This window comes from Fringilla coelebs (genome assembly GCF_963513975.1).
Source record: "Fringilla coelebs genome assembly, chromosome: 27".
In the NCBI taxonomy this organism is placed as follows: domain Eukaryota; kingdom Metazoa; phylum Chordata; class Aves; order Passeriformes; family Fringillidae; genus Fringilla; species Fringilla coelebs.
In genome coordinates, this window is record NC_140053.1 from 255,225 (window position 1) to 278,883 (window position 23,659).

The 23,659-nt window shown below is 68.2% G+C and overlaps 1 protein-coding gene across 3 annotated transcripts in view; it reads right to left on the reverse strand.

The window, feature by feature from the left end:
- Positions 1-23,659, reverse strand: part of ARHGAP23 (Rho GTPase activating protein 23) — a 36,273-nt gene that overhangs the window by 6,106 nt on the left and 6,508 nt on the right. For 2 of the 3 annotated variants that reach the window (XM_084222177.1, XM_084222175.1), the window contains exons 2-12: positions 9,289-9,468; positions 7,047-7,071; positions 6,265-6,357; positions 5,845-5,923; positions 5,556-5,610; positions 3,402-4,839; positions 2,520-2,675; positions 2,298-2,409; positions 2,161-2,218; positions 1,918-2,055; positions 1,533-1,832 (exon numbers count right to left, since the gene is read on the reverse strand). In XM_084222177.1, coding sequence (XP_084078303.1) covers positions 1,533-1,832; positions 1,918-2,055; positions 2,161-2,218; positions 2,298-2,409; positions 2,520-2,675; positions 3,402-4,839; positions 5,556-5,610; positions 5,845-5,923; positions 6,265-6,357; positions 7,047-7,071; positions 9,289-9,468 — 2,634 coding nt within the window. The remainder of the gene's footprint in view (positions 1-1,532; positions 1,833-1,917; positions 2,056-2,160; positions 2,219-2,297; positions 2,410-2,519; positions 2,676-3,401; positions 4,840-5,555; positions 5,611-5,844; positions 5,924-6,264; positions 6,358-7,046; positions 7,072-9,288; positions 9,469-23,659) is intronic. The other variant, XM_084222176.1, reaches the window with a different exon arrangement.

Here is a 23,659-nt window from a genome sequence, read left to right on the forward strand (position 1 = left end):
ACCACATCTGCCCTGACAGCTCCAGGGGTTCTATCCTTGGAGCACCACATCTGCCCAGACATCTCCAGAGGTTCCAGGCTCAGAGCACCGGCTCTGCCCAGACAGCTTCAGAGGTTCCAACCTCGGAGCACCGGTTCAGACCCAGCAGCACCGTTGGTTCTGACCCAGCAGCACCATCCAGTTCTAACCCAGCAGCACCATCCAGGTCCAACCTTGGAGCACCATCTGGGTCCAACACAGAAGCACCGTCCAGTTCCAAACCAGCAGCACCGTCCGGTTCTAACCAGCAGCACTGGCCAAGTCCAACCCAGCAGTGTCCGGTTCTGACCCGGCAGCGCCGTCCCCACCGAGCCCCCTGCGCCCTGCAGCGCGGGGCTGTGCCACAGCCAGCCAGAGACCGCTCCGAGCTCAACGTGTCCCCAGGGCCAGAGCCTGCCACAAGCCCAGCGTGACCACTGCCACCAAACGGAGTCACCGAGCCACCGTGACACCGTGACACTGCGGCCGGCCCAGCGCCGGCACGGCCGTCCCGCAGATCCACAGCTGGAGCCAGAGCAGCCCCGCGCGGCTCTGCCCATCTCACACCCGAGCGAGGTCGCACAGCCACGGCTGCCCAGGGAGGGCTCAGCCTCGGCAGCGCCACACGGGCACCGTGTCCCTCTGTCCATGAACAGAGCCACGTCAAAGCATGGCAGAGCCACACGGCACCACGGCAGGGACAGGCCACACCATGGCAGACCACGTCAAACCACAGCAGGGACATGCCAAACCATGGCAGAGCCACATCACCCTGTGGCGGGGACACATGGCACCCTGGCACAGCCATGTCACACCCTGGCACAGCAATGTCACACCCTGGCACAGCCATGTCACACCCTGGCACAGCCATGTCACAGCCTGGCACAGCCACGCTGCACCCTGGCACAGCCATGTCACACTGTGGTGGGGACACATGGCACCCTGGCACAGCCACTCTGCACCCTGGCACAGCCACGTCGCACCCTGGCACAGCAATGTCACACCCTGGCACAGCCATGTCACAGCCTGGCACAGCCACGCTGCGCCCTGGCACAGCCACGTCGCGCCTCACCAAAGCCAGGACAAGCCCTGGCAGAGCCACACCAGACCCCGGCAGAGCCACACCAGACCTCGGCAGAGCCACACCAGACCTCTGCAGAGCCACACCAGACCTCGGCAGAGCCACACCAGACCTCGGCAGAGCCACACCAGACCTCGGCAGAGCCGCGCCGGCTCCTCTGCCGCCGCACAACCGAACCCCGACACTGCGGAGGCGGCGCCGGCCCCGCCTGCCGAGCCCCGGCCCCTCCGCCGCGCGTCCCGCGCACCCTGCCCTGCCCGAGGCCGCGGGGCCACGCTCTTCTCGGGAGCCACGAGCCCCCACGCACCCCCGGGAGCACGGCACGGGCCTGGCCGTGGCCTGGGGAAGCAGCACAAGGCAAAGAGCCGGAGAGAGCCGAGGCGGTTAGTGCCGGGAGAGCCAGAGGCAGCCGGGAGCCCCATGTGGCTCTCACCTCGCCCTCAGCCTTGCTGTTCTCCCTGATGACTTTGATCCAGGCCAGCATGTCTTCCCGATCCTCTGCCTGAAAGAGATATTCACAGAAGTCAGCGGTCGTCAGGCGGAAGACGTGCTTCCTCTTGGTCTCGCTGTAGGAGATGTCCACCAGGCACGCTTGGATGCTGATCGGCGGCTCCTCCTCACCTGGGGCCGGGGCGCAGGTCACCGCCTCCCGCCTGTCCTTGCACAGGTACAGCGAGTGGGTGCGCAGCACGGCGAAGACGCGCTTCCACTGCCGGATGCCTCCACCGACCTTCTGCGGGGAGAAGGGATGGAGCGCCGGCCTCAGGGAGCGGCCCCGGCGGCCGCGGGGCTCCGGGCCGGGGGCAGCGCCCGCCTACCTTCCCCTTTTTGGTGAGGATCTGCTTGCAGTGGAGCCAGCCCTCCTTCCTCACGGCGCTGAACGGCACGTCCGAGAGGTCGGAGGTTGAGTGTCTTTTGGAACGGGCGTCTTCGGACGTGCCCAGGCTGTCCAGAGACTGCGAGGGGCCGGGGGGAGGTGTTGGGGTGAGGCCATGGGCACCCCCTGCTCCACCAGGGAACCCTCCCCGCTCCTTCAGGGCAGCCCCCGGCGCGGCACTCACCCCGTCGGTGAAGAAGCTCCTCAGCATGCGGAGGCTGGGGACCCGGCTGGGCATCCTCCTGGGGGGAGAGCGGCCCCCGTCAGCGGGAGGGGTGGGAGCTGGGGGGCGGTGGGAGCGGGAGGGGGCTCCAGCCCTACCTTAGGATCTTCCCCTCGTCCCGAAATGCGTTCAGACCGTCGTCGCAGGACTTGGAGCGCTCGGTGGTGATGGCCAGCAGGTAGGAGGAGCGGCGGCCGGCCTTGATGCTGCCTGCGGTGGGGAGGGGGCAAACCCGCCCTGCTCAGCCCGGACAGGGCTCTGGGGTGGGGGGCTGCTCCCCTCCGAGGCTGCCAGGGCGGCTCCCCCTCCCCAGCACTTACTGCAGTCCTGGGAGTAGTGCCGGGACAGGGCGAAGGCGAAGGTGGGCGAGGCGGGGCTGGTGGCCACGGCGGGCGCCGAGTTCATGGCGCTGGACACCACCGAGGAGGCCGGGACGTGCTTGGCCTTCAGGTCTATGCTGGGGCTGGTGGGTTCGTCTGTGAGGGGGGTGGGCAGCGTTGGAGGGGGGGCTGGGGCAGGGGAAGGCCCTGCTGGGACCCCCCGGCGCTTCTGAGGACGCTGGGTTTGGTGTCAGGGCTGGGCTGGGACACGCTGCCACCCCCAGAGCTGATGGGGCACCCCGACCCTCACCCACAGCAGCCCTGAGGCCTCTCTCCCCACTCCATCCCCGCCCTCCCTGTCCCATCCAGGGACAGGGCAGAGCTCTGGCTTCCCAAACCCACCCGGGTCTGGGCAGGAGCTCTCAGGTGAGACAGGGACAGGGACAGGGACAGGGACAGGGACAGGGACAGCCCTGTCCCCAGCTCAGAGCAGGGCTCCAGTTCCCACCAGCGAGGGGCACCGGCAGCTGGGCAGGGAGTGCAGGGCAAGAGGGAGGGGTGAGGGTGCTCCAACCCAAACTCTGGCACCACATCAGCAACCCCAGGCCTGCTGGGGACAGAAAATCCAGAGGGGCACAGGACACAGTGGGGTGTGGGGCACTGTGGGGTGTGGGGCACTGTGGGATGCAGGACAGTGTGGGGTGTGGGGCACTGTGGGGCGCAGGACAGTGTGGGGTGTGGGGCACTATGGGGTGTGGGGCACTGTGGGGTGCCAGGCATTGAAGGCGCTGCTGGTCCTGGACTGCTGACCCCCAGACATGCTGCAGTGGCACGGGACCTCCGAAATCTCTTCCCGGAGGGGACCAGCGACCCCCCACTCACCGATGAAGGGGATGGACGCCAGCGAGTCCTCGGGGGCTGCCAAGGGAGCCACTCGCCGGCCCGGCCGCTCGTTGCCCGGCCGGTCCCCTCTGCCCGCGGCCCCGGCAGGGTCACAAATGTCCGTCTCCTTCACCCCCTCGGGGAACACAAAGTTCATCTGCCGCAGCGGCGCGGGCATCTTGCGGCCCGTGGGCGGCTTCTGCCGCAGCACCACCTCCTCCCGGCGCTCCTCCGGCTGCTCGGACGCGCGGCCGCCCTCCGGCCGCGGCTCCCGGGGCGCGCTGGGCACCGCCGGGGCGGCGGCGGCGGGGCTGGCGGGGCTGGCGGGGCCGGCGGGGCTGTCCCGGAGCGGGGCCGCCGCCCGCTGCGCGATGCTGAAGGTGGGCAGCCCCCCGAAGGAGGGGTCGCGGCAGGCCAGGGCGTGCAGCAGCCCGGTGCGGCGCTGGAAGGACGGGCTGTAGCTGCGGTAGCCGATGTAGCCCGAATCATCCGCGCTCTGCAGGTTGGGCTGCGACGGGTGCTTCTGCACCGGCTCCCGCGGTGAGGAGGAGGAGGAGGAGGAAGCAGCGAAGGAACCGGGCGGGACGGGCTGCCCGGCGGCGGCGGGGACGGCGACAGCGGCCCGGCAGAGCCTCTCGGGCGGCCACGCGGAGCGGTCGAGGTGCGAGGCGAGCAGCGCGCCGGGCTCCAGCGCCTCCATGGAGCGCCCGTACCTGGCCAGGTAGTGGTCGGAGCGGGCGCGGGGGGCCCAGCCCTCGCGGCTGGGCTGCAGCAGGGTGTCGTGCGAGGCGCTGTGGGGCCAGCCCCGCGGGGCCGCGGCCCCGGCGCCGCCCAGGCGGTCGTGGGACACGCTGCGGTAGCGGGGCATGGCGTGCCGCCGCTCCTCCGAGGCGCTGCGCCGCGGCTCCTGGCTGCAGAACCAGCGCGACAGCGCCTGCTGGCACTCCTGGCGACCGGGCACTCGCTGGGCGCCCGACACGTCCCGGGGCGGCCGCCCGGTGCCCTCCTTGAAGGCGCAGTGAGTCCGGTGCTCCGGGAGCTGCTTGGGGACGCCGTAGCAGGAGGCGGTGGCGGGGGACATCCCGTAGCGGTCGGGCACGGAGGAGGCGGCGTTGGCGGGGCAGGCGGGGCGGGAGAAGGAGCCGGGGTGCCCGTGGGGTGCGGCGGGGCGCGGGGGGGGACCCCCGGGCTGCGGCTCCTCGGGGCGGTGCGCGGGGCTGCCGCCGGGGTCGCTGCGGGCGCCGAGCGGGGACGAGGGACCGGTGATGGCCGAGCGGGGGGCGCGGGGGTCTGGCGGCTGGCCCGGGGCGGGCTCGGAACCCCGGGCCTGGAAGGGGTACGTTTTCCGTGGGTAGCAGATGGGAGGGGGCTCGGGGATGCTCTGAGCCCCCCCGGAGTATGGCTCGTTGCCCTTCAGGTAGGCGTCCTGGGAATAGGCCTGGGGAGGGGGGGACAGCGGGTCAGGGACGGGGGACAGGGTCACAGTCCTCCATATGCCCACTGTGGGGATGCTCTCTGCATCCCCTAACCTCTGAGCAACTCCTGTGGGGTCAGCTGGGCTGGATGCATCCCCCCACACCCACCCCGCTTTCCCACGGGGTCCCCTGGCTCCGAGCAGCCGCAGCCCTGCCACTGTCCCCTCCCCTCCTTCCTAAAATAGCCCGGCACGGCCATCCCGGCTGGCCCGGGTCACTTTTCACGTGCCTCGGGGGATTCCCAGAGCCTGGAGCAGGCACAGGTGGGGATTCCCCTGTAAAACCCCTCAGCCCTACGGGAAAGGGTCTCCCAGGCTGGGGACAAGCAGTGGAGGACCCCAAAAGCCACCCAATATCCAAGTTGGGATGGGAGGGGCATCAGGAGGAGCCCCAAACTCAGGCCACACTGCCAGTGCCACTGTCACCCCCAGATCCTGGCACACCCATGGCAGAGCCACTTGGGGGGTCCAGGGATAAGCTGAAACCTGTCCAGGCCCCGAAACCTGGGACAATTCATCTTCCAGCTGTGCCTGAGAGTGCTCCCCCAAAACCACAGGGCCCATCCCCCACATTCCTGCCCCAGTACCCCCAGTTCTGCACCCACTGCCCTGTCCCCAAGAGTCCCAAGTGTCCCCAGGTGTCCCCAAGTGTCCCCAAAGCACCTGCCCAGCAAACTCACCAGCTGGAGGATGTCCTCGTCCTTGGGCATGATGGAGAGCTCCAGCACATCGTCACTGCGGGACAGGGGACAGAGGGGTCAGTCCCCACCTGTCCCCAAGCTCACACCTGGCTGGATGCCCCAGGAGATGAACATCCCCGTCCCCACCGGATGCTGACAGCACCTTGCTGCCTGTCCCTGGTCACCCAAGTGCCTCAGGGCCCCTGTCATCCCAGTGACACCCAGAGGGACAGAGCCTGCTGTGACGTGTCCCCACGCTGTCACCTCCCCTCCCGGGAAGGGCGCTCACCTGTTCTGGATCAGGGCGATCACCTGGGAGTAGGTTTTCCCGATGATGCTCTCCCCGTTCACCTTGACCAGCCGGTCACCTGCAGAACCCGGGAAGGGGACAGTGTCACCACGAGGGAGTGGTGGCACCTGGATGTCCCCACGGTCACCCGGGGCAGGGTTTGAGCAGATCCCTGCATGGCAAAGGGAGCAAAGGGGGACCCCAAACCCAGGAGAACCCCGGGGCCCCCAAGGCTGCTCTGAGCACCCCAGCCCCAGAGAGAGAGCAGAGAGCTCTGAGAACCAGAGAGAAGGGTCAGAAAAGAGCAGGAACGCCAGAAAAAGAGCAGAATAAGCAAGAAATTCCCCGGCAGAGGAGGCGGAGCGTTCCCGGGATCTGCGAGCAGCCGAGAGCCGCCCCCGGCGCCGCGTCCCCGCTCACCCGTGCGCAGCCCCGCCTGGTGCGCCGGCCCGTCCTCCCGCACGTTCTTCACGAAGATCGTGTCCATGGGCTCCAGGCGGCTCCGGGGGGGACCTGCTCCACGGGGACAGCGTGTCGGGGAGCTGCCACCGCAGCCAGCACCCTCCCGTGGCGGGGGAGTCACCTCCTGCCCTTCCCCAGAGTCACCTCCTGTCCTCTCCCAGATCCCCGGCCCCACCGCCCCCGAGAGCCGAAGCCACCGGGCGCTGCCAGGCGGGCGCGGTGCCCACCGGGGATCCCAAATCCCACCCGGAGCGAGGACGGGGCCCCCCAGCCCCGCGGGGTACCGGCTGCCAGGTCTGGCACCGGCTGCCCGGGGAGCGCGGCCCCGGCGCCGCGTCACCGCGCCAGCGCCGATCCGTTCTGACACCTTCACATTCGCTCTCGTCACCCTGAGCCTCCGGGAGGGGACAGCGGCGCCGTGTCCCTGTCCCCAAACACCCCGCGCTCGCCCGGGGCCGGTGCTGGACACTGGGCAGCCCCTCCGGGTGTGACACCCCGCAAAGCTCCAGGGGCGCTGGGGACACCGAGCCCATCGCCGGTGCCACCAAGCTGCCACCAAAGCACCGCGTGGCTTCACCGCCAGCTGATAAATTTAGGGCTGCGGTGACAACAACAGCAACACCCAGTGCGTCCTGTGACAGCCGCGTCACCCCCCTCTCCCCTGTGCCACCCTGTGCCACCCTGTGCCACCCTGTGCCACCCTGTGACGCTGTGCCCCGGGTCCCCATGCTGGTGCTCACCTGCTCGGTTCCCATTCTCCTCCTCCTGCCAAAAACAAAAAGAGAAAAGCGTTGATTTGGCGGCGGGGCCGTGACGAGGGGACCGGGAGGGGACAGGGGGGTGCCAGCCCCGTGAAGCCCCCCCGGGACCGGCGCGTCCCTCTGCCCTCCGCCGCCCCCGGCTAAAATTACCGCCTGACACCGGATCCGGCCGCCCGCGGGACCCGCGCAGCCCCCCGCGCCCAGCTGCCGGTTTGGGGCCGGGTTTGGGGCAGGGGAGCGGGAAGGGGCCCTGCCAGCCCCGGGTGGCATCTCAGCCTTCGCCCCGGGCCACCGAGCCCGGCCGGGAGAGCCCAGCCCCTGCCGTGGGGTTCCAGGCGAGGGATCCGTCCCATCCTGGATGGATCCTCATCCCGGCCCATCCCTGCAGCCTCCCGGTGCACGGCGGGACACTGATCTGTGCCGTGGGGTGGGAATTGTGCCAAATCTCTGCCCTTTTAACCCAAACTGGCCACGGGGAGCCTCAGCAGAGCCGTGCTGCCCAGGCGGGGGGTGCCAGGTTGGGGTGGGGCACAGGGTGGGTCTCACGTCCCCCCAGGGAGGGATCTGAGCACCTGGAAGGGGAATTCTCATTTTCCGTGCCCGGCTGGGAGCACAAGCCTGGCCACAGCCCCCAGCCGGTGGGGACACAGCCCTGGTGTCCCCAAGGTGCCAGGTCCCCCCAGGGTGCCGGGAGGGCACTAGGACATTGCCAGCGACAAGGAGCAGCCAGCGGCACCGCTGCAGGTGCCCAAGGAACATTCCACGGCCTCCGCGGGGCCACAGCGACCGTGGGGCCACCGAGAGCCCCTGCGGGCGCGGACTCAGCTCCTCCCCGCCCGTCCTCGCCCTGCGGCGCCCAGAGCCCTTCCCGGCCCCGGGGACATCCCGGCGGCCCCGCTGCCAGGGCGATGAGCGCAGCGCATGTGGCGAGCGCGGCTCCCGGTCCCCTCCCTGCTGAGTCAAGCCACCGAAACTCAGCCCCCGGAGCTGGCGGGGTGCCGGCCCCCGCGGCTGCTGCTGCCGCTGAGCCGGCCCACCGCGCCCTGCCCCGCCGGCTCCGGCTGGCACAGCGGCCGGGAGCTATTCCCAGCCTCTTTCCAAGAGCATCTCCAGCTCCCGGCGCTGATCCGGCTCCATCCCACGCGGCCGCGGGCGCTGCCACCCAGGCAGGGCTCAGCCCGGTGCCCAGCGGGGCAGGAGCAATCTTTTGGAAGGCAGAGGAGAGGCGGGTTAGGGTTTGGAGGAGCTTCAGGCCGTTCCCAGGACAAATCTCTGCAGCAGAGTCACGCTGGCGGGGCCGGGGCTGCGCTCCCGGCGCAGGAAGGCAGGAAGGGGTTGGAGAGGCAGAGTGAGGAGCCTGGGAAAAGCCGGAGGTGCCGGAGGACGGCGAGCGGGGATTCCGGCGAGTCGGTTCTCCCCACCCTGTGACTCACTTCCCACGGCACTTCCCCGTCTGCCAGCGCCCGGGCCGTGGGGCAGCCGGAGCCGTGGGGCAGCTGCGGAGCTCCAGGGGTGATGGGATGATCCAGGGATCTGCCCGGCCTGGAGCAGGGAAAGGGATGCGTGGGATCACACAGATCCCAGACTCTCCTCCTGTCATCCACAGGAAGTGGGGAGGGAAGGGGGCTCTGAATTCCAGAATTCCAGGAGTTTGGAGCTGGGGTGTGGAGGGCTCTCCATCCTCGCTGGAAGCTGCTGCTGGGGGCTCCACGGGATCTCTCCATCCTCCAGAAAAAGGCACTGCCTGCATCGGGGGTCAGAGGCGCCAGGCCAGGGCCGTGTCCCCCCAAAAGATGCCACCCGGAGGGGTGACCAAACACAGATCCCAGGGCAGCTCCAGTTGGAAAATCCCCACCAGCAGTCAGGGAAGGGGGAGCCAAAAATCCGCCAGCCCTGGCTGTCCCCGGGGGCTCCGAGGTGCCTCTTCTGCCGCTCCCAGAGATGGGGGATCCTCTCCGTCCCCACAAACAATCCACACCCCAAAAGGCTCGGGGACGTCTTCAGAGGTGCTGCTTGCCCACAGCTCATCTTCCAGCAGCTCCAGCAGCCCACGGGCTCCTCCATCCCAGGGTGGGGGGATGATCCCCGCGGCAGGCAGGGGCAGCTCCAGGAATCCCAAAACGCAGGCGCTGGACCCGCAGCCCGCACCCCCCGCCGCCCCCAGCCCCATCCCGCCCCCAGCCCTTCCCAGGGCAGCGTTCCCGGGGGATCCCAGCCCTACCTTGGCCGAGTGCACGGCCGACTCCGGAGGGTAGACGATGAAGTGGCGCAGGGTGAAGCCGAAGCCGCCCTGGGGGCTCTTGCGCAGCGCCACCGTCCTGGGGCCCACCCAGGGGAAGGACCCCCCCTCCGGGGGCGCGTTGGCGTTCGGGGACGCCCCATCTCTCCGGCCCGGCGTCGGCTGCAGGGACAAGGACAAGCTGTCACCCTTGAGCCCCCGAGCCCCACGGTGGGGGCTGAGCTCTGCCCAAAAAGCTGCCCCATTCCCAAACCCCCCCCAACCCTAATCCCAGCCCCCCACCAGCGAATTCCAGCCGTCCCACCCCATCCCAGCTCCTCCCGTGGGGCCTTTGGGAAGGAGATGAATGGAAAGGAAATCAAAATAAATGAGCTGTGCCTGGGGGTCTGGATGGGACCCAGGAGGGGAGATGAGGGGACGGGATGTGGCACTTGGGGACAAAAGGCCCCCGATGCCACAGCAATAACCTCAGGCAAAGGCGGAAAGAGGAGATGGTGGGATGAGCGAGGCCTCCCAAAACGGGGCAGGGAGCTGGCAGGGGACACTGCCCAGAGCAGCAGACGGGGCCGGGGGGATGTGGCTCCATCCCACAGCTCCCAGTGCCAGGAGGGGGAATGGAGCAGAGCCACGGGCACCTCTCCTGGCACCGAGGAGCCTGGAGTGCCAACACCCGGGGGGAACTCCTGGGCTCCGAATTCCAGGGGCTGGGAGTTCGGGATGGGATGGGTTTGGGAGGGCTCAGCACAGCCCCAGTGAGGGCCAGTGCTGCTCCCCATGGCTGCACATCTGGCAGCACATCTGGCTGGGGTGGGAGCAGCTCCAGGGCCGAGGGGAGCAGAGGGCACTGCCTGATGTCCTGGCACCACCAGTTCCGCCAGTTCCAGGGGAATTGGGACTGTGGGAGCAGGAGGGACAGGCAGGGATCCAGGCAGGGATCCCCAGGGACCCCGGCCCCTTCCCCGCTGCAGCAGCCGGAGTCAGCCCGTGCTGGGATGAGGGCGTTAAAATTCAGGGGCTGTCTGGGTGGAAGCGCTGGGTGGGAGGGGACGGGGACAAGGGACACAAAGGGACAAGGCACAAAAAGCCTTTGTGTGTGCCTGTGCTGAGTGGGCCTTTTCGCTGCCGGTGCGCAGATCAGACAGCCGGCCCGGGCTGTGCCCCTGTCCCGCACGTCCTGCACGGAGCCCGGGTGGCCACGGGGGTCTTGTCCCCCTGAGAAGGGGGTCCCTGTGCTGACCACACACCTCTGCCACCGCCCTGACCCGTCCAAAATCGCAAAACCACGGAGACCCACCACGGGAGAGCCTCCAAACCCCGCTGCCAACGCCGCAACCCCTCCCCGCCCCGCCGAACCCCAGGGGATCACCCCGACCCAGATGGCAACAGGCGCCCCCCGCTCCCGGGGGACCCCGGCCCGCGGCCCCGGGGCCGGAGCATCCCGGCGGCGCCCGGGCCCATCTGCGCCCTCCTTTGTGCCGGCCCCGGCTCCCGGATTATTTTTAAGCTGACAGCTGAATGTGCCCCGCTGATCGTAAGCGGCGCGGACAGCCCCGGCAGCGAGGGCTCGCACGGCTGCGACACCGACGGCCCGCGGGGACGGGGACGTGTCCCCGTGTCACGGCCGTGCGGGCGGCTCCAGCTCGGGGACGCGTGCCCAGGTGTGAGGTGACCTCCCCGCCTGGCTGCTGTGCCTCAGTTTCCCGGATTTGGAGGTTTTTGGGTTTCGAAGCCTGTAGTGGCGGCCCTGGGCAGCCACCCAGTGCTGGCTGAGATGCTCCAGCTCCTCCAGACACCCAGTTTGTCACCTCAGCCGTTTGTCCCCAGAGCCCTGTCCCTCCCCCCAAATTTCTGGCTCGATTTTAGCCTCGCCCTCGTGGCTCCTGCCGCGCCCCCAGCGCCATCCTCACCCCGTGGGTGCCCAGTCCCCATCCCAGCAGCGCCGCAGGGATGGGGCAGCCCCTTGATCATCCCGTGACACCCCGACCCGAGCTGGGTCACCCCAGTGCCCCTGAGCCCCTCCAGCCCCCAGCACAGGTGTCACCGAGCCCCGGGGACACAGTGGGGACAGGTCCCTCCTGCCGGTGTCCCCGTCCTGCCGAACAAAGGAGCGCTGTCCCCGCACCCGGGGGCTCAGGTTTGTCCCCACCCCGCACACGGAGCAGGACGCGGGAGCCGGGCCCTGCCCCCAGCCCGGGCACGGGAGGCGACCAAGGGGACACACGGCCACCGGGGCGCCGTGACCGACAGCCCACCGCCCTCCCGAGCCGCCCCCCACCCTTCCAGAGCCTCCCCCCGCTCCGGGCGCGCCCGCGGCTCTCACCCGGCGGCACCGCTCGGTTCTCGGCCGGGGCGCGGGGGGCGCCGGGGGCTCGGCGGCGGCGGCGTGGCGGCGCAGGCTGCTCAGCCAGATGCAGCGGGGCTCGGGGGAGCTGCAGTCCACCCCGACCGGCCGCTCCAGGCGCCAGCCCCTCCCGGAGCGCTCCACGCTCCACAGCCTCTTGGGGCTGGGGGCCGGGGGCGGCCGGCAGCGACCCCGCAGCGCCCGCCGCGACCCCCGCGCCGCCCCGGCCGCGCTCTCCTCCACCATCCCGCCGGCGGTCGGGGGCTCTCAGCCCCGGCTCGGGACCCCCATGGGGGTCGCAGCCCCCCTCCAGGAGCGGGCAGGCCGGAGGAGCTGCCTCACGCCCGCATCGGCGCTCGCTCGCTCGCTCAGCCCCCCCGAGCGGCGCAGCCCCCACCCAGGCACGGCCACCCCCGGCCCCGGGAGGAGGGAGGGAGGGAGGGAGGGAGGGATGGAAAGAGGGAGGGAGGGATGGAGGGATGGACGCAGGGAGGGCGGGCTGCCACAGTCCCGGCTGCGGCTCCAGCTGCTGGCAGGGATCAGTGCCCAGCCCACCGCCCCCAGCCAGACCTCCGCCCCCAGCCCCTCCACCCCCCGGTGTCACTTTGCCAGCACTTTCCCTTTTTTCTTGTTTTTTCTTTTGGTTTTTTTTCCCTTCTTTTTTTTTTTTTTTTCCTTTTATTTTTTTCCCTTCATTTTTTTTCCTTCTTTTATATTTTTTTTTTCAATCCGCCCCCTTCTTCCTCCATCACCCCGGGCAGCATCCCACCCTCCCCGCTTCCTCCTCTCCTCCTCCCGGCCCCTTCCTTCCTTCCTTTCCGCAGGGCACCGGGCGATGCCGGGGACACGGAGCGAGTTGTCACCCTCTGTCACCACCGGGGAGAGCCGGGGGGGCTGCGGGACACCCCAGATCCCCTCTCTGTCCCCAGCTCTGTCCCCTCCTGGCAGTGGGGGGTGGGGGGGACACGTGTCCTGCACCCCGAGGACCAAAATCCCCCCGTGGAGGCCAAAAATGTAAATATTCCCCCAGAGACACACACAGTCCCTCACGGCCCTCTCAGTGCCTGTGGCAAAAAGGAGACAAAAAATATTTTAGAAACATATATAAAAATATTTTAAATTTAAAAAATAATTTTAAATTTAAAAAATAATTTTAAATTTAAAAAATAATTTTAAATTTAAAAAATAGAAAATAAAAACAATTTTTTAAAAATTTTTTAAAAAATCCCCAAGGACAATTCCCAGCTGGAATTAAACCAAGAGCCCCCCCAGCCCCACCTCTCATTTTGGGGGACACCCTGGTGTGGCGGGTCCCCTGCTGTCCCCCAGGCACAGCGACACCCCCAACCCCCCGCGGGTCCATCCGGGCCCCCTGGGGACACCTGGGACAAGAAGCCACCCGTGTCGCTGCTGCCCGCAGGGGACAGATCCCCTTCCCCTGCCCACCCCCCCACTCCGTGCGCCCCCAAAGCACGGCAGCCAAAATCGGGGAGGAATTGGGAAAAGAGCGGCGCCTCGGGGAGCCCAGCTCGGCCTGGCTGGGGGTTGGCGCTGTCCCCCCGCGCTGTCCCCTCCCGCCCTGCCCGTGGCTGTCCCCGCTCGAGGGGTCCCGGCGCATTCCGGCCGCCACGCCGGGGAAATGCCGGGCATTGCTGGCATTGCAGCCCCGCGGCCCCGGCCCGCCGCCCCTGCTGTCCCCACCCCGCCCGGGATGCCACACACCGCCAGGTGGGCACGGAGGGGACACGGAGTGCGGGGACACGGGGCCACCTGTGCCGCGGGGGCCGGAATGTCCCCGTTGTCCCCCCAGGTGAGGCAGATCTGCCCCCAAACAGCTCCAGCACCCGCCCCGAGGCCGGCTGGGTGGCGTGGCCTGGTGGCAGCCGTGTCCCCAAGGACCCAAGGTGTCCCCAAAGACCCAAGGTGTCCCCAAGGACCCCTCTGCACGCCCGGGGCACCGTCCCGGTGCCTCCACAGCGGCACAGCCGCGACAAACCGGGACGGAGACACGAGGGGGGCGAACCCCGCCAGCAGCACCCCCGGGGCCACCGCGGTGTCACCTGGGGTCTGTGCCCGGGGTCTGCCCGGGGCCACCGCGGTGCCACCCGGGGTCTGTGCCCCCCGAGCCAGCCCGGGCCACCGTGGTGTCACCTGGGGTCTGTCCCTGAGCCAGCCCGGGGCCACCGCGGTGTCACCTGGGGTCTGTGCCCGGGGTCTGCCCGGGGCCACCGCGGTGTCACCCGGGGTCTGTCCCTGAGCCAGCCCGGGGCCACCGCGGTGTCACCCGGGGTTTGTGCCCGGGGTCTGCCCGGGGCCACCGCGGTGCCACCCGGGGTCTGTCCCTGAGCCAGCCCGGGGCCACCGCGGTGCCACCCGGGGTCTGTGCCCGGGGTCTGCCCGGGGCCACCGCGGTGCCACCCGGGGTCTGTCCCTGAGCCGGCCCGGGGCACCGCGGTGTCACCTGGGGTCTGTGCCCCCCGAGCCAGCCCGGGGCCACCGCGGTGTCACCTGGGGTCTGTCCCTCAGCCAGCCCGGGGCCACCGCGATGTCACCTGGGGTCTGTCCCTGAGCCAGCCCGGGGCCACCGCGGTGTCACCCGGGGTCTGTGCCCCCCGAGCCGGCCCGGGGCAGCGCGGTGGCCTCGCCCCAGCCCGGGGACAGGCACCGGCGTGTCCCAGCTGGCAGAGCTGCCCGGCTGGAGCGGCCAGACCGGGCTGGGGGTGCAGCAGCCCCGGGGGGGCTTCGCTTCCCGGCCCAGAGGGGAAACCCAGCCGGGAACGGGGGCTGCGCCCGCCGGGGCTCCCGGGACAGCCGGGGACAACCGGTGCCACCCTGTCCCCGCCCTGGCCGCTCGGGGCGGCGCGGAGGGGCTGGGGAGGGGTCCCAGGGAGGGGACGGTCCCCGGGATTGTTCCCGCAGCCCAAAGCGGGAAAGGTCAGGCGGCGCTGGCGGGGGCAGATTCCACCCCGAGGAATGCGAGCGGCCTGGACGCCTTCCAGAACGTTCCGCTTGCACAGGAGTGTCCTAAATACGCTCCAAAGGGAGCTCCCGGCATGCACAGGGGCACGGCCAGGGGACACGGCCAGGGACAGGGGGACACACGGACAGGGGGACACGGCCGGGGGAAACGGCCAGGGCCATGGGGACACACAGCCAGGGGGACACACGGACAGGGGGTCACACAGCCAGGGGGACACACAGCCAGGGGGACACGCAGACAGGGGGACACACGGCCATGGGGACACGGCCGGGGGACACGGCCAGGGCCATGGGGACACACGGACAGGGGGTCACATAGCCAGGGGGACACACGGCCATGGGGACACACGGACAGGGGGACACACGGACAGGGGGACACACGGACAGGGGGACACACGGCCATGGGGACACGCAGTCAGAGGGACACACGGCCAGGGGACACGGCCAGGGACAGGGGGACACACGGACAGGGGGACACACGGCCAGGGGGACACACAGCCAGGGGGACACACGGACAGGGGGACACGGCCGGGGACACGCAGTCAGGGGGACACACAGCCAGGGGGACACAAGGACAGGGGGACACACGGACAGGGGGACACACGGCCATGGGGACACACAGCCATGGGGACACGCAGACAGGGGGACACGCAGCCAGGGGGACACACGGACAGGGGGACACACGGTCAGGGGGACACACGGCCATGGGGACACGCAGACAGGGGGACACACGGACAGGGAGACACACGGCCATGGGGACACACGGCCATGGGGACACGCAGACAGGGGGACACACGGACAGGGAGACACACGGCCATGGGGACACACGGCCATGGGGACACGCAGACAGGGGGACACACAGCCATGGGGACACACGGACAGGGGGACACACGGCTATGGGGACACACGGACAGGGGGACACACGGCCACGGGGACACACAGACAGGGGGACACACAGCCAGGGGGACACACGGCCCTGCTCCCTGTATTGCGGGATGCCCCGATGCCACCCCCCTGTCCCACCCCTGCTGGTCCTGGACCGACCCCTGAGCGCGGTGACATCGCCGGGCTGCAGCCGCTGGGCCCAGCTGGGGACATGTCACCAGCTGTCCCTGCCAGCGGCGCCATCGCCCTGGCACGCGGCGGGGATAACGTCACCCTTTGGGCAGGGACAGGGACACAGCGACAGCGACAGCGACAGCGACAGCGACAGCGACAGCGACAGCGACAGCGACAGCGACAGCGACAGGCAGCGCTGCCACCAGCGCGGCGACACAGCCGCCCCCCTCCGGCCGCGCTCCTCCCGCACGGACCCCGCGGGGCCGGGGGGACACAGCCGCTAATCCCCCCCCCCCCCCAGAAGGGCCAGCTGAGATTAGGGTCAGAAAAATGAGGTTTTAATAGGATTTGGGGGGAGGAGAAAGCCCTGCTGAGACAATAACCCATTTCCAGGCCTTTTATGGCAAAGCTGCGATGGGGAAGGCGGTCGGGGGTCCCACACGCCCTCCCCGGGTTCCAGGCAGCGTCTGGGGGGGCTGCACCCCCAAAAAGAGCCGAGATCGGTGCTGCCTGCAGGCTGGAGCTGCCCGCACCCCCAGAGCCCCGGGCGGGGCGGGGATGCTCCGGCAGCGGGACCTGGAGCGGGGAGGGGGCGTGAAGTGACCGCAGAACGGGGGTGGGGACAGGTGACCACGCCATCCGGGCATCCCTCCCGGCCGCGGGGATTAGGGATCGGCGGGAGAAAGCATTTTAATTCTCTTTAACTCAAACCGGGGCTGAGGAGCTTTGCAGCTCAGCGCGGATTTCAGGGCGGTGCTGGGGGCATGCTGCAGCGACCCCCGGGATGCTCCGGGCGCCGGGAATGCCCCCTCCCCAACCCCACAAAGCAGGGTGGGAGCCGGCAGGCACATCCCAGGCAGGAGCAGCAGGGAAAGGGAGGGAGAAGGAGGGAAAACCGCCTCGGGGATGGAGAGAAACCCCCCCGGTGCCTCCCCGGGCCCAGCCCCAGCCCGGGCAGGACCCCTCAGGGTGGAGGCACCACCCCGGGAGGGTGGGAGTGCCGGGGGGACTCTCAGCTGATGCCAGCAGGGTTTGAGGGTTTGCTGCAGCCACCACCATCCCTGCGACATTCCTGGGTGTTAACACAGGGAAGGAAATCCCTTCCTTCCCTCCTTCCCTCCTTCCCTCCCTCCTTCCTTCCTTCCTTCCCTCCTTCCCTCCTTCCCTCCTTCCTTCCTTCCTTCCTTCCTTCCTTCCTTCCTTCCTTCCTTCCTTCCTTCCTTCCTTCCTTCCTTCCTTCCTTCCTTCCTTCCTTCCTTCCCTCCTTCCCTCCTTCCCTCCTTCCTTCCTTCCCTCCTTCCTTCCTTCCTTCCCTCCTTCCCTCCTTCCCTCCTTCCTTCCTTCCTTCCTTCCTTCCTTCCTTCCTTCCTTCCTTCCTTCCTTCCTTCCTTCCTTCCTTCCTTCCTTCCTTCCTTCCTTCCTTCCTTCCTTCCTTCCTTCCTTCCTTCCTTCCTTCCTTCCTTCCTTCCAGCTCAGGGGGTCCCTGCTGCCACACCCAGGGAAATTTGGGGACCCCAGAGCCTCGTTCCCTTTCCCGGCCTCTCCTCGCCAGTCCTGGTGCCCACGGTGGCTCTCTGGCCACGTGGCATTGTCCCTGCTGGTCCCCACCTGGTGGCATCCCTGGTGGCATCCCTGGTGGCATCCCTGGGCTACGACTGTTGGACTGTCCCCGTGAACAGCCCTGCAGGTGCCACCAGCCGATGTCACTGCAGGTGCCACCAGCCGATGTCACCACGCTGAAGTGACAGCGTGCACACGGATCCTCCCCGTCACAACTCCAGGGCAGGACGTGGCTCCATCCCAGCCCTCCCGAATCCCACGGGCGGTGGGGACAGGGGACAGACCCCAGGGCTGTGGGACATCCACAGGACACGTCCCAGGGCCAGCTCTGGGGACACTTTGGGCAGCGAGCCGCTCTCCGCGGCGCCGTGCCCTGTCCGTGTCCCCATCCCGGCCCTCCCGGCCCCTCGTCCCTCCCGGGCTGTCCCCAACACCCAGCGCCAGCAGCCCCGAGCAGGGACAAGGCTGGGGACACAGCAGGGTCAGCAGAGAGACGGGAACCGCGGAGCCAGAGGAGTTTTCATCACCCCCAGCCCAGAGGAAGCGGGAGCACGAAGGCCACGCTGGGCTGCCTTCATCGCCAGCTCCTCCTCCTCCTCCTCCTCGGCCCATCCTAAACGCGCCGCTGTCGGCAGCGGGCCCTACAAAAGTAGCAGGATTCCGTTTCCTGTTTTTCCCGCGGAGCCCTCAAATAGCAGCTGGCCTCATTCGGGCCGATTTTCGGGTCGCTGTTTTTTTCGGCCGGGCTAACAATGAGCCATTTCCTCCGGCGGCTCCAGAGGCACCTTGCGCTCCCCTCCGCGGAAAACCCGACCGGGGAGGGCAGGAGGGGAGGGGGCTGCAGCTCCTTCCAGCCCCTGCCCTCTCCCAGGGTGGGGGGCCTGGGTGGGGAACCCCCCGTGATGTGAGAGACACCCGTGGGGGGATGCCTGAGAGTTTGGGAGGGGGCACAAACCCCACGGCCCTCACTGGGGGGTGGAAACGAGGAGCCAGAAGGGGTCCCGAGCTTCCCCCAGACACAGCGCGGACGGGAGGTGGCTTTGGGGACACGGCTTTGGGGACACGGCTTTGGGGACACGCGGCATTTTCCCGGGATCAGGAGCAGCCCAACATTTTTCCTCATCCCACACGCATCCATCGGGTAAAGTCAAGCCCGTGTCCCCTCCCCGGCTGGGGACATCGATGTCCTGCCCCTGCCGCCACACCAGTCACCGCCAGCCCCGCTGGGGACCACGCGGGCGCTGGAAGCGCTGGCACGGCAGCGCGGCCCCCGCCCGGCGCGCACAGAAAGAGCCACTATGTGCCACAATGGCCCGATTGTCCCCGCGCCACCGGGGCTGCCCCACGCGCCCGGCCCGTCAAGGGACCCTCTGTGGCCCTGGGGGGCGGCGGGGGGGGACGGTCCCCGTGGGCACCCCGCGGTGTGCGGTGACAGCTCGGGGGTGAGCAGAGGGGTGATGGGGACTGGCTGGTCACCGAAGGGGACACGAGCCCGGGGCTCAGGGCCATGGCAGGAACCTGGATGGCTCCTGGGGTCCCAAATCCTTCCTGCTGCCTTTGGAAAAGGGATTCTACTGGGCAAGGGCAGGGTCTGTCCCCACTGCCACCAGGGCTGTCCCCACTGCCACCAGAGCCACCCCCATGGCCATCAGGGCCATCTCCACTGTCACCAGAGCCACCCCCATGGCCATCAGGGCCATCTCCACTGTCACCAGGCTCCATCCCCACTGTCACCAGGGCCATCTCCACTGTCACCCGGTCCCATCCCCACTGTCACCAGGCTCCATCCCCATTGTCACCAGGGCCATCCCCACTGTCACAGGTCCCATCCCCACTGTCACCAGGTACCATCCCCACTGTCACCAGGGGCATCCCCACTGTCACCAGGGCCATCCCCATGGCCACCAGGGCCATCCCCACTGTCACAGGTCCCATCCCCACTGTCACCAGGGCCATCCCCACGGCCACCAGGGCCATCCCCACTGTCACAGGTCCCATCCCCACTGTCACCAGGTTCCATCCTCATGGTCACCAGGTCCCATCCCCACTGTCACCAGGACCATCCCCACTGTCACAGGTCCCATCCCCACTGTCACCAGGGCCATCTGCACTGTCACCAGGGGCATCCCCACTGTCACAGGTCCCATCCCCACTGTCACAGGTCCCATCCCCACTGTCACAGGTCCTATCCCCGCTGTCACCAGGTCCCTCCCCACGGCCACCACTGCCTCATTCCGGTCACTTTGGGACACCCCCCCATTGTCCCCAAGGCCAGCCCAGCTCCAGCTTCCCCCCCCACGGACCGGGGCCGACCCCACACCCCGACACCCCCCGCCCCAAAGCCCCCCCAGAGCCCTCCCCGAGCCCCGGTGGCCCCGAAGCCATCGGGAATGTCACCGGTCCCGGCGCGGCCGCGGTGGCACGGGGCTGCCACGCCAAGGCGTGCCGGGCTGGCAATTAGCGCGGCGTTAATTAACTCCGGGGAGAGGCGGCGGCGGAGAAAGGAGGCGACGCTCCGGGAGCTCCGGGAGCTCCGGGCACGAGGTCGGCGGCGCCTTTGAGGGAGCCACCGGGGGCACCCCGAGCTGGGCGGGTTTGGGGACAGCCAGGAGGATTTGGGGACGGCCAGGGGGGTTTGGGGAGAGCCAGAGGGGTTTGGGGACAGCCAGGGGGGTTTGGGGACGGCCAGGAGGGTTTGGGGACGGCCAGGGGGGTTTGGGGACGGCCAGGGGGGTTTGGGGAGAGCCAGAGGGGTTTGGGGATGGCCAGGGGGGTTTGGGGAGAGCCAGAGGGGTTTGGGGATGGCCAGGAGGGTTTGGGGACAGCCAGGGGGGTTTGGGGAGAGCCAGGGGGGGTTTGGGGACGGCCAGGGGGGATTTGGGGACGGCCAGGGGGGTTTGGGGACAGCCAGGGGGATTTGGGGACGGCCAGGGGGGTTTGGGGACAGACGGGTGGGTTTGGGGACAGCCAGGGGGGTTTGGGGACGGCCAGGGGGGTTTGGGGACGGCCAGGAGGGTTTGGGGACGGCCAGGGGGGTTTGGGGACAGCCAGGGGGGGTTGGAGATGGCCAGGGGGGGTTGGGGACGGCCAGGGGGGTTTGGGGACGGCCAGGCAGGTTTTGGTATAACCAGGCAGGTTTCGGGATGTCTGGGAGGGTTTGGGGAGAACCAGGCAGGTTTTGGGAGAAGACCAGGCAGGTTTTGGGATGTCTGGGAGGGTTCTGGGGGAACCAGGCGGGTTCTGGGAGAACCAGGCAGGTTTTGGGATGTCTGGGAGGGTTCTGGGATGTCTGGGAGGGTCCTGGGGGAAGCAGGCGGGTTCTGGGAGCGCGGTGTGGCCCAGCTGGCACAGCCGGCCCCGCCGCTGGCGGGCTGGAGGCAGCCAGGTCGATATTTTCCAACTTGAGAGCTTAAAATAGGTCATCTATCTCCATTCCTTTTTAAATCAGGTCTTGCTGCCTTGCCGAAGACAAACTTGGTTTATTAATGGGACGGCACGGACTCGAAACCCAATCCTGTTTTTTCCCTTTTAATGAGAATAAAAGGCCAGGCCGGGGCTCGGCGGCTCCCCAGGACAGCCCCGCTCATCTCCCAGTGAGCGGCTCCACGTGAACTGGGGACAGGCTCCAAATCCCAGTTTGGAGCCAGTTTCACACCCAGCATCCCCCACACTGAGCCTGAGCTGTCCCCCCACGGCAAAGTCCCCAAACCCACAGTCCCCAAATCCACAGCCCCCAAACCCACAGTCCCAAACTCACAGTTCCAAACCCAAACTCACAGTCCCCAAACCCACAGTCTCAAACCCACAGTCCCAAACCCACAGCCCCCAAACACAGACATTCCCAAACCCACAGTCCCAAACCCAAACTCACAGTCCCATCTCACAGCCCCCAAACTCACAGTCCCAAACCCACAGTCCCCAAACCCAAACTCACAGTCCCAAACTCACGGTCCCAAACTCACAGTTCCAAACTCACAGTCCCAAATCCACAGTCCCAAACCCAGTCCCCAAACCCAAACTCTCCAAACTCACAGCCCCCAAACCTGCGATCCCCAAACCCAAACTCCCCAAGCCCACAGCCCCCAAACCCAAACTCCACAACCCCAAATTCCCAAATTCCCCAACCCAAATTCCCAAACCCACGGTCCCCAAATTCCCAAACTCACAGCCCCCAAACCCACGGTCCCCAAACCCAAAGTCCCCAAGCCCACAGCCCCCAAACCTGCGATCCCCAAACCCACGGTCCCCAAACCCAAACTCCCCAAACCTGCAATCTCCAAACCCAAACTCCCCAAACCCAAACTCCCCAAACCCAAACTCCACAACCCCAAACTCCCAAATTCCCAAACCCAGGGTCCCCAAGCCCCAGGTAACACCCGGCCTGGCACCCGACCCTGTTTGATGGCACCGGGCAGCGCTGCCACCCCCGGGGGGGGTTTTGGGGTCACCCCCCACCCCCGGTCCCCCCACGGGGCCCCGGGGTGCCAGCGGGGACAGGGGACACGGCGAGGTTCAACCACAGAGGACAGAGCCTGGCAGCCAGGGCTGCCACAAGGGCAGGGTGACCGAGGGACCCTGGGGTGGCCTGAGGGACCCTGAGGTGGCCTGAGGGACCCTGAGGTGGCCGGTGGGACCCTGGGGTGGCCAGAGGGACCCTGGGGTGGCTGGTGGGACCCTGGGGTGGCTGGTGGGACCCTGGGGTGGCCGGAGGGACTCTGGGGTGGCCTGAGGGACCCTGAGGTGGCCTGAGGGACCCTGAGGTGGCCGGTGGGACCCTGGGGTGGCCGGTGGGACCCTGGGGTGGCTGGTGGGACCCTGGGGTGGCCGAGGGACCCTGGGGTGGCCGGAGGGACTCTGGGGTGGCCGGAGGGACCCTGGGGTGGCTGGAGGGACCCCGGGGTGGCCGGAGGGACCCCGGGGTGGCCGAGGGACCCTGGGGTGGCCAGAGGGACCCCGGGGTGGCCGGAGGGACCCTGAGGTGGCCGGTGGGACCCTGGGGTGGCCGGAGGGACTCTGGGGTGGCCGGTGGGACCCTGGGGTGGCCGGAGGGACTCCGGGGTGGCCAGTGGGACCCCGGGGTGGCCGTGGGATGCTGGGATGGCCGGTGGGACCCCGGGGTGGCCGGTGGGACCCTGGGGTGGCCGGTGGGACCCTGGGGTGGCCGAGGGACCCCGGGGTGGCCGGTGGGACCCTGAGGTGGCCGGTGGAACCCCGCAGTGGCCGGTGGGACCCTGGGGTGGCCGGAGGGACCCTGGGGTGGCTGGAGGGACCCTGAGGTGGCCGGTGGGACTCTGTGGCGGCCGGAGGGACTCCGGGGTGGCCGAGGGACCCCAGGGTGGCCTGAGGGACCCCGGGGTGGCCGAGGGACCCCGGGGTGGCACGGCGTGGCCCAGCCCGGTGCCCGTGCCAGGTTTCGCGCTGGCGAGGCGGGATTGCGGCAGCAGCCCCGAGCACAGGCTTTTCCTGTCTTTCAAGTTCAGGGTTCAGAGAGAAAGGAGGGGAAAAAAAAAAAAAGGAGTGAAGAAATTCAATTTGTAAAGCAGAGACAGCAAAAAGGGTTCGGGGGCAGGAGCCAAAAAGGGGTGAGGGCTTTGGGGACAGTGGGACACCGTCCCTGCCGCGCAGCCCTGGGGTGGCTGCCGGGCAGGATTTCTGCTGGCGCAGCGCTAAATCCTCGCAGGAGGATGGCAAAGAGCCTTCGTCCCCACACGTGGTGGGTAATGAACCCCTCCAAAGTCACCCCAAATGCCCCCAAATCCCCCCAAATCAGCGACTGGAGCCTTGTCCCAGGTGCCGCCCCCAGGAGGGCACATTTCACCCCAAAACGCGGCAGGAAAGCCGATTCCAAGGCTCAGAGACACACACACACCCCAGGAGGGCACATTTCACCCCAAAACGCGGCAGGAAAGCCGATTCCAAGGCTCACACACACACACACACCCCAGGAGGGCACATTTCACCCCAAAACTCAGCAGGAAAGCCGATTCCAAGGCTCACACACACACACACACCCCAGGAGGGCACATTTCACCCCAAAACGCGGCAGGAAAGCCGATTCCAAGGCTCTCACACACACACACACCCCAGGAGGGCACATTTCACCCCAAAACGCGGCAGGAAAGCCGATTCCAAGGCTCACACACACGCACCCCCACCCCAAAATTGCGAGCGCCGGCGCCCCGCGGTGCGGGGTGAGCAGGGACGGGTCCAGGAGGAACCATGATTAACGCTCAGCAGCTCCTCATCCCCGGGCCGCTCCGCACACCCCAATTAACCCTTTCAGGCCGGTTAATTCCCCCATGGCCGGGGCCGAGGAAGCCGAGTTCAAAAAACCAGGAACTGAGGGACAAATCCAGCTCTGGGGCCAGGATGCGCCAGTCCCACCCCGCGGGGTCCCCGCGGCCAGCAGACCCC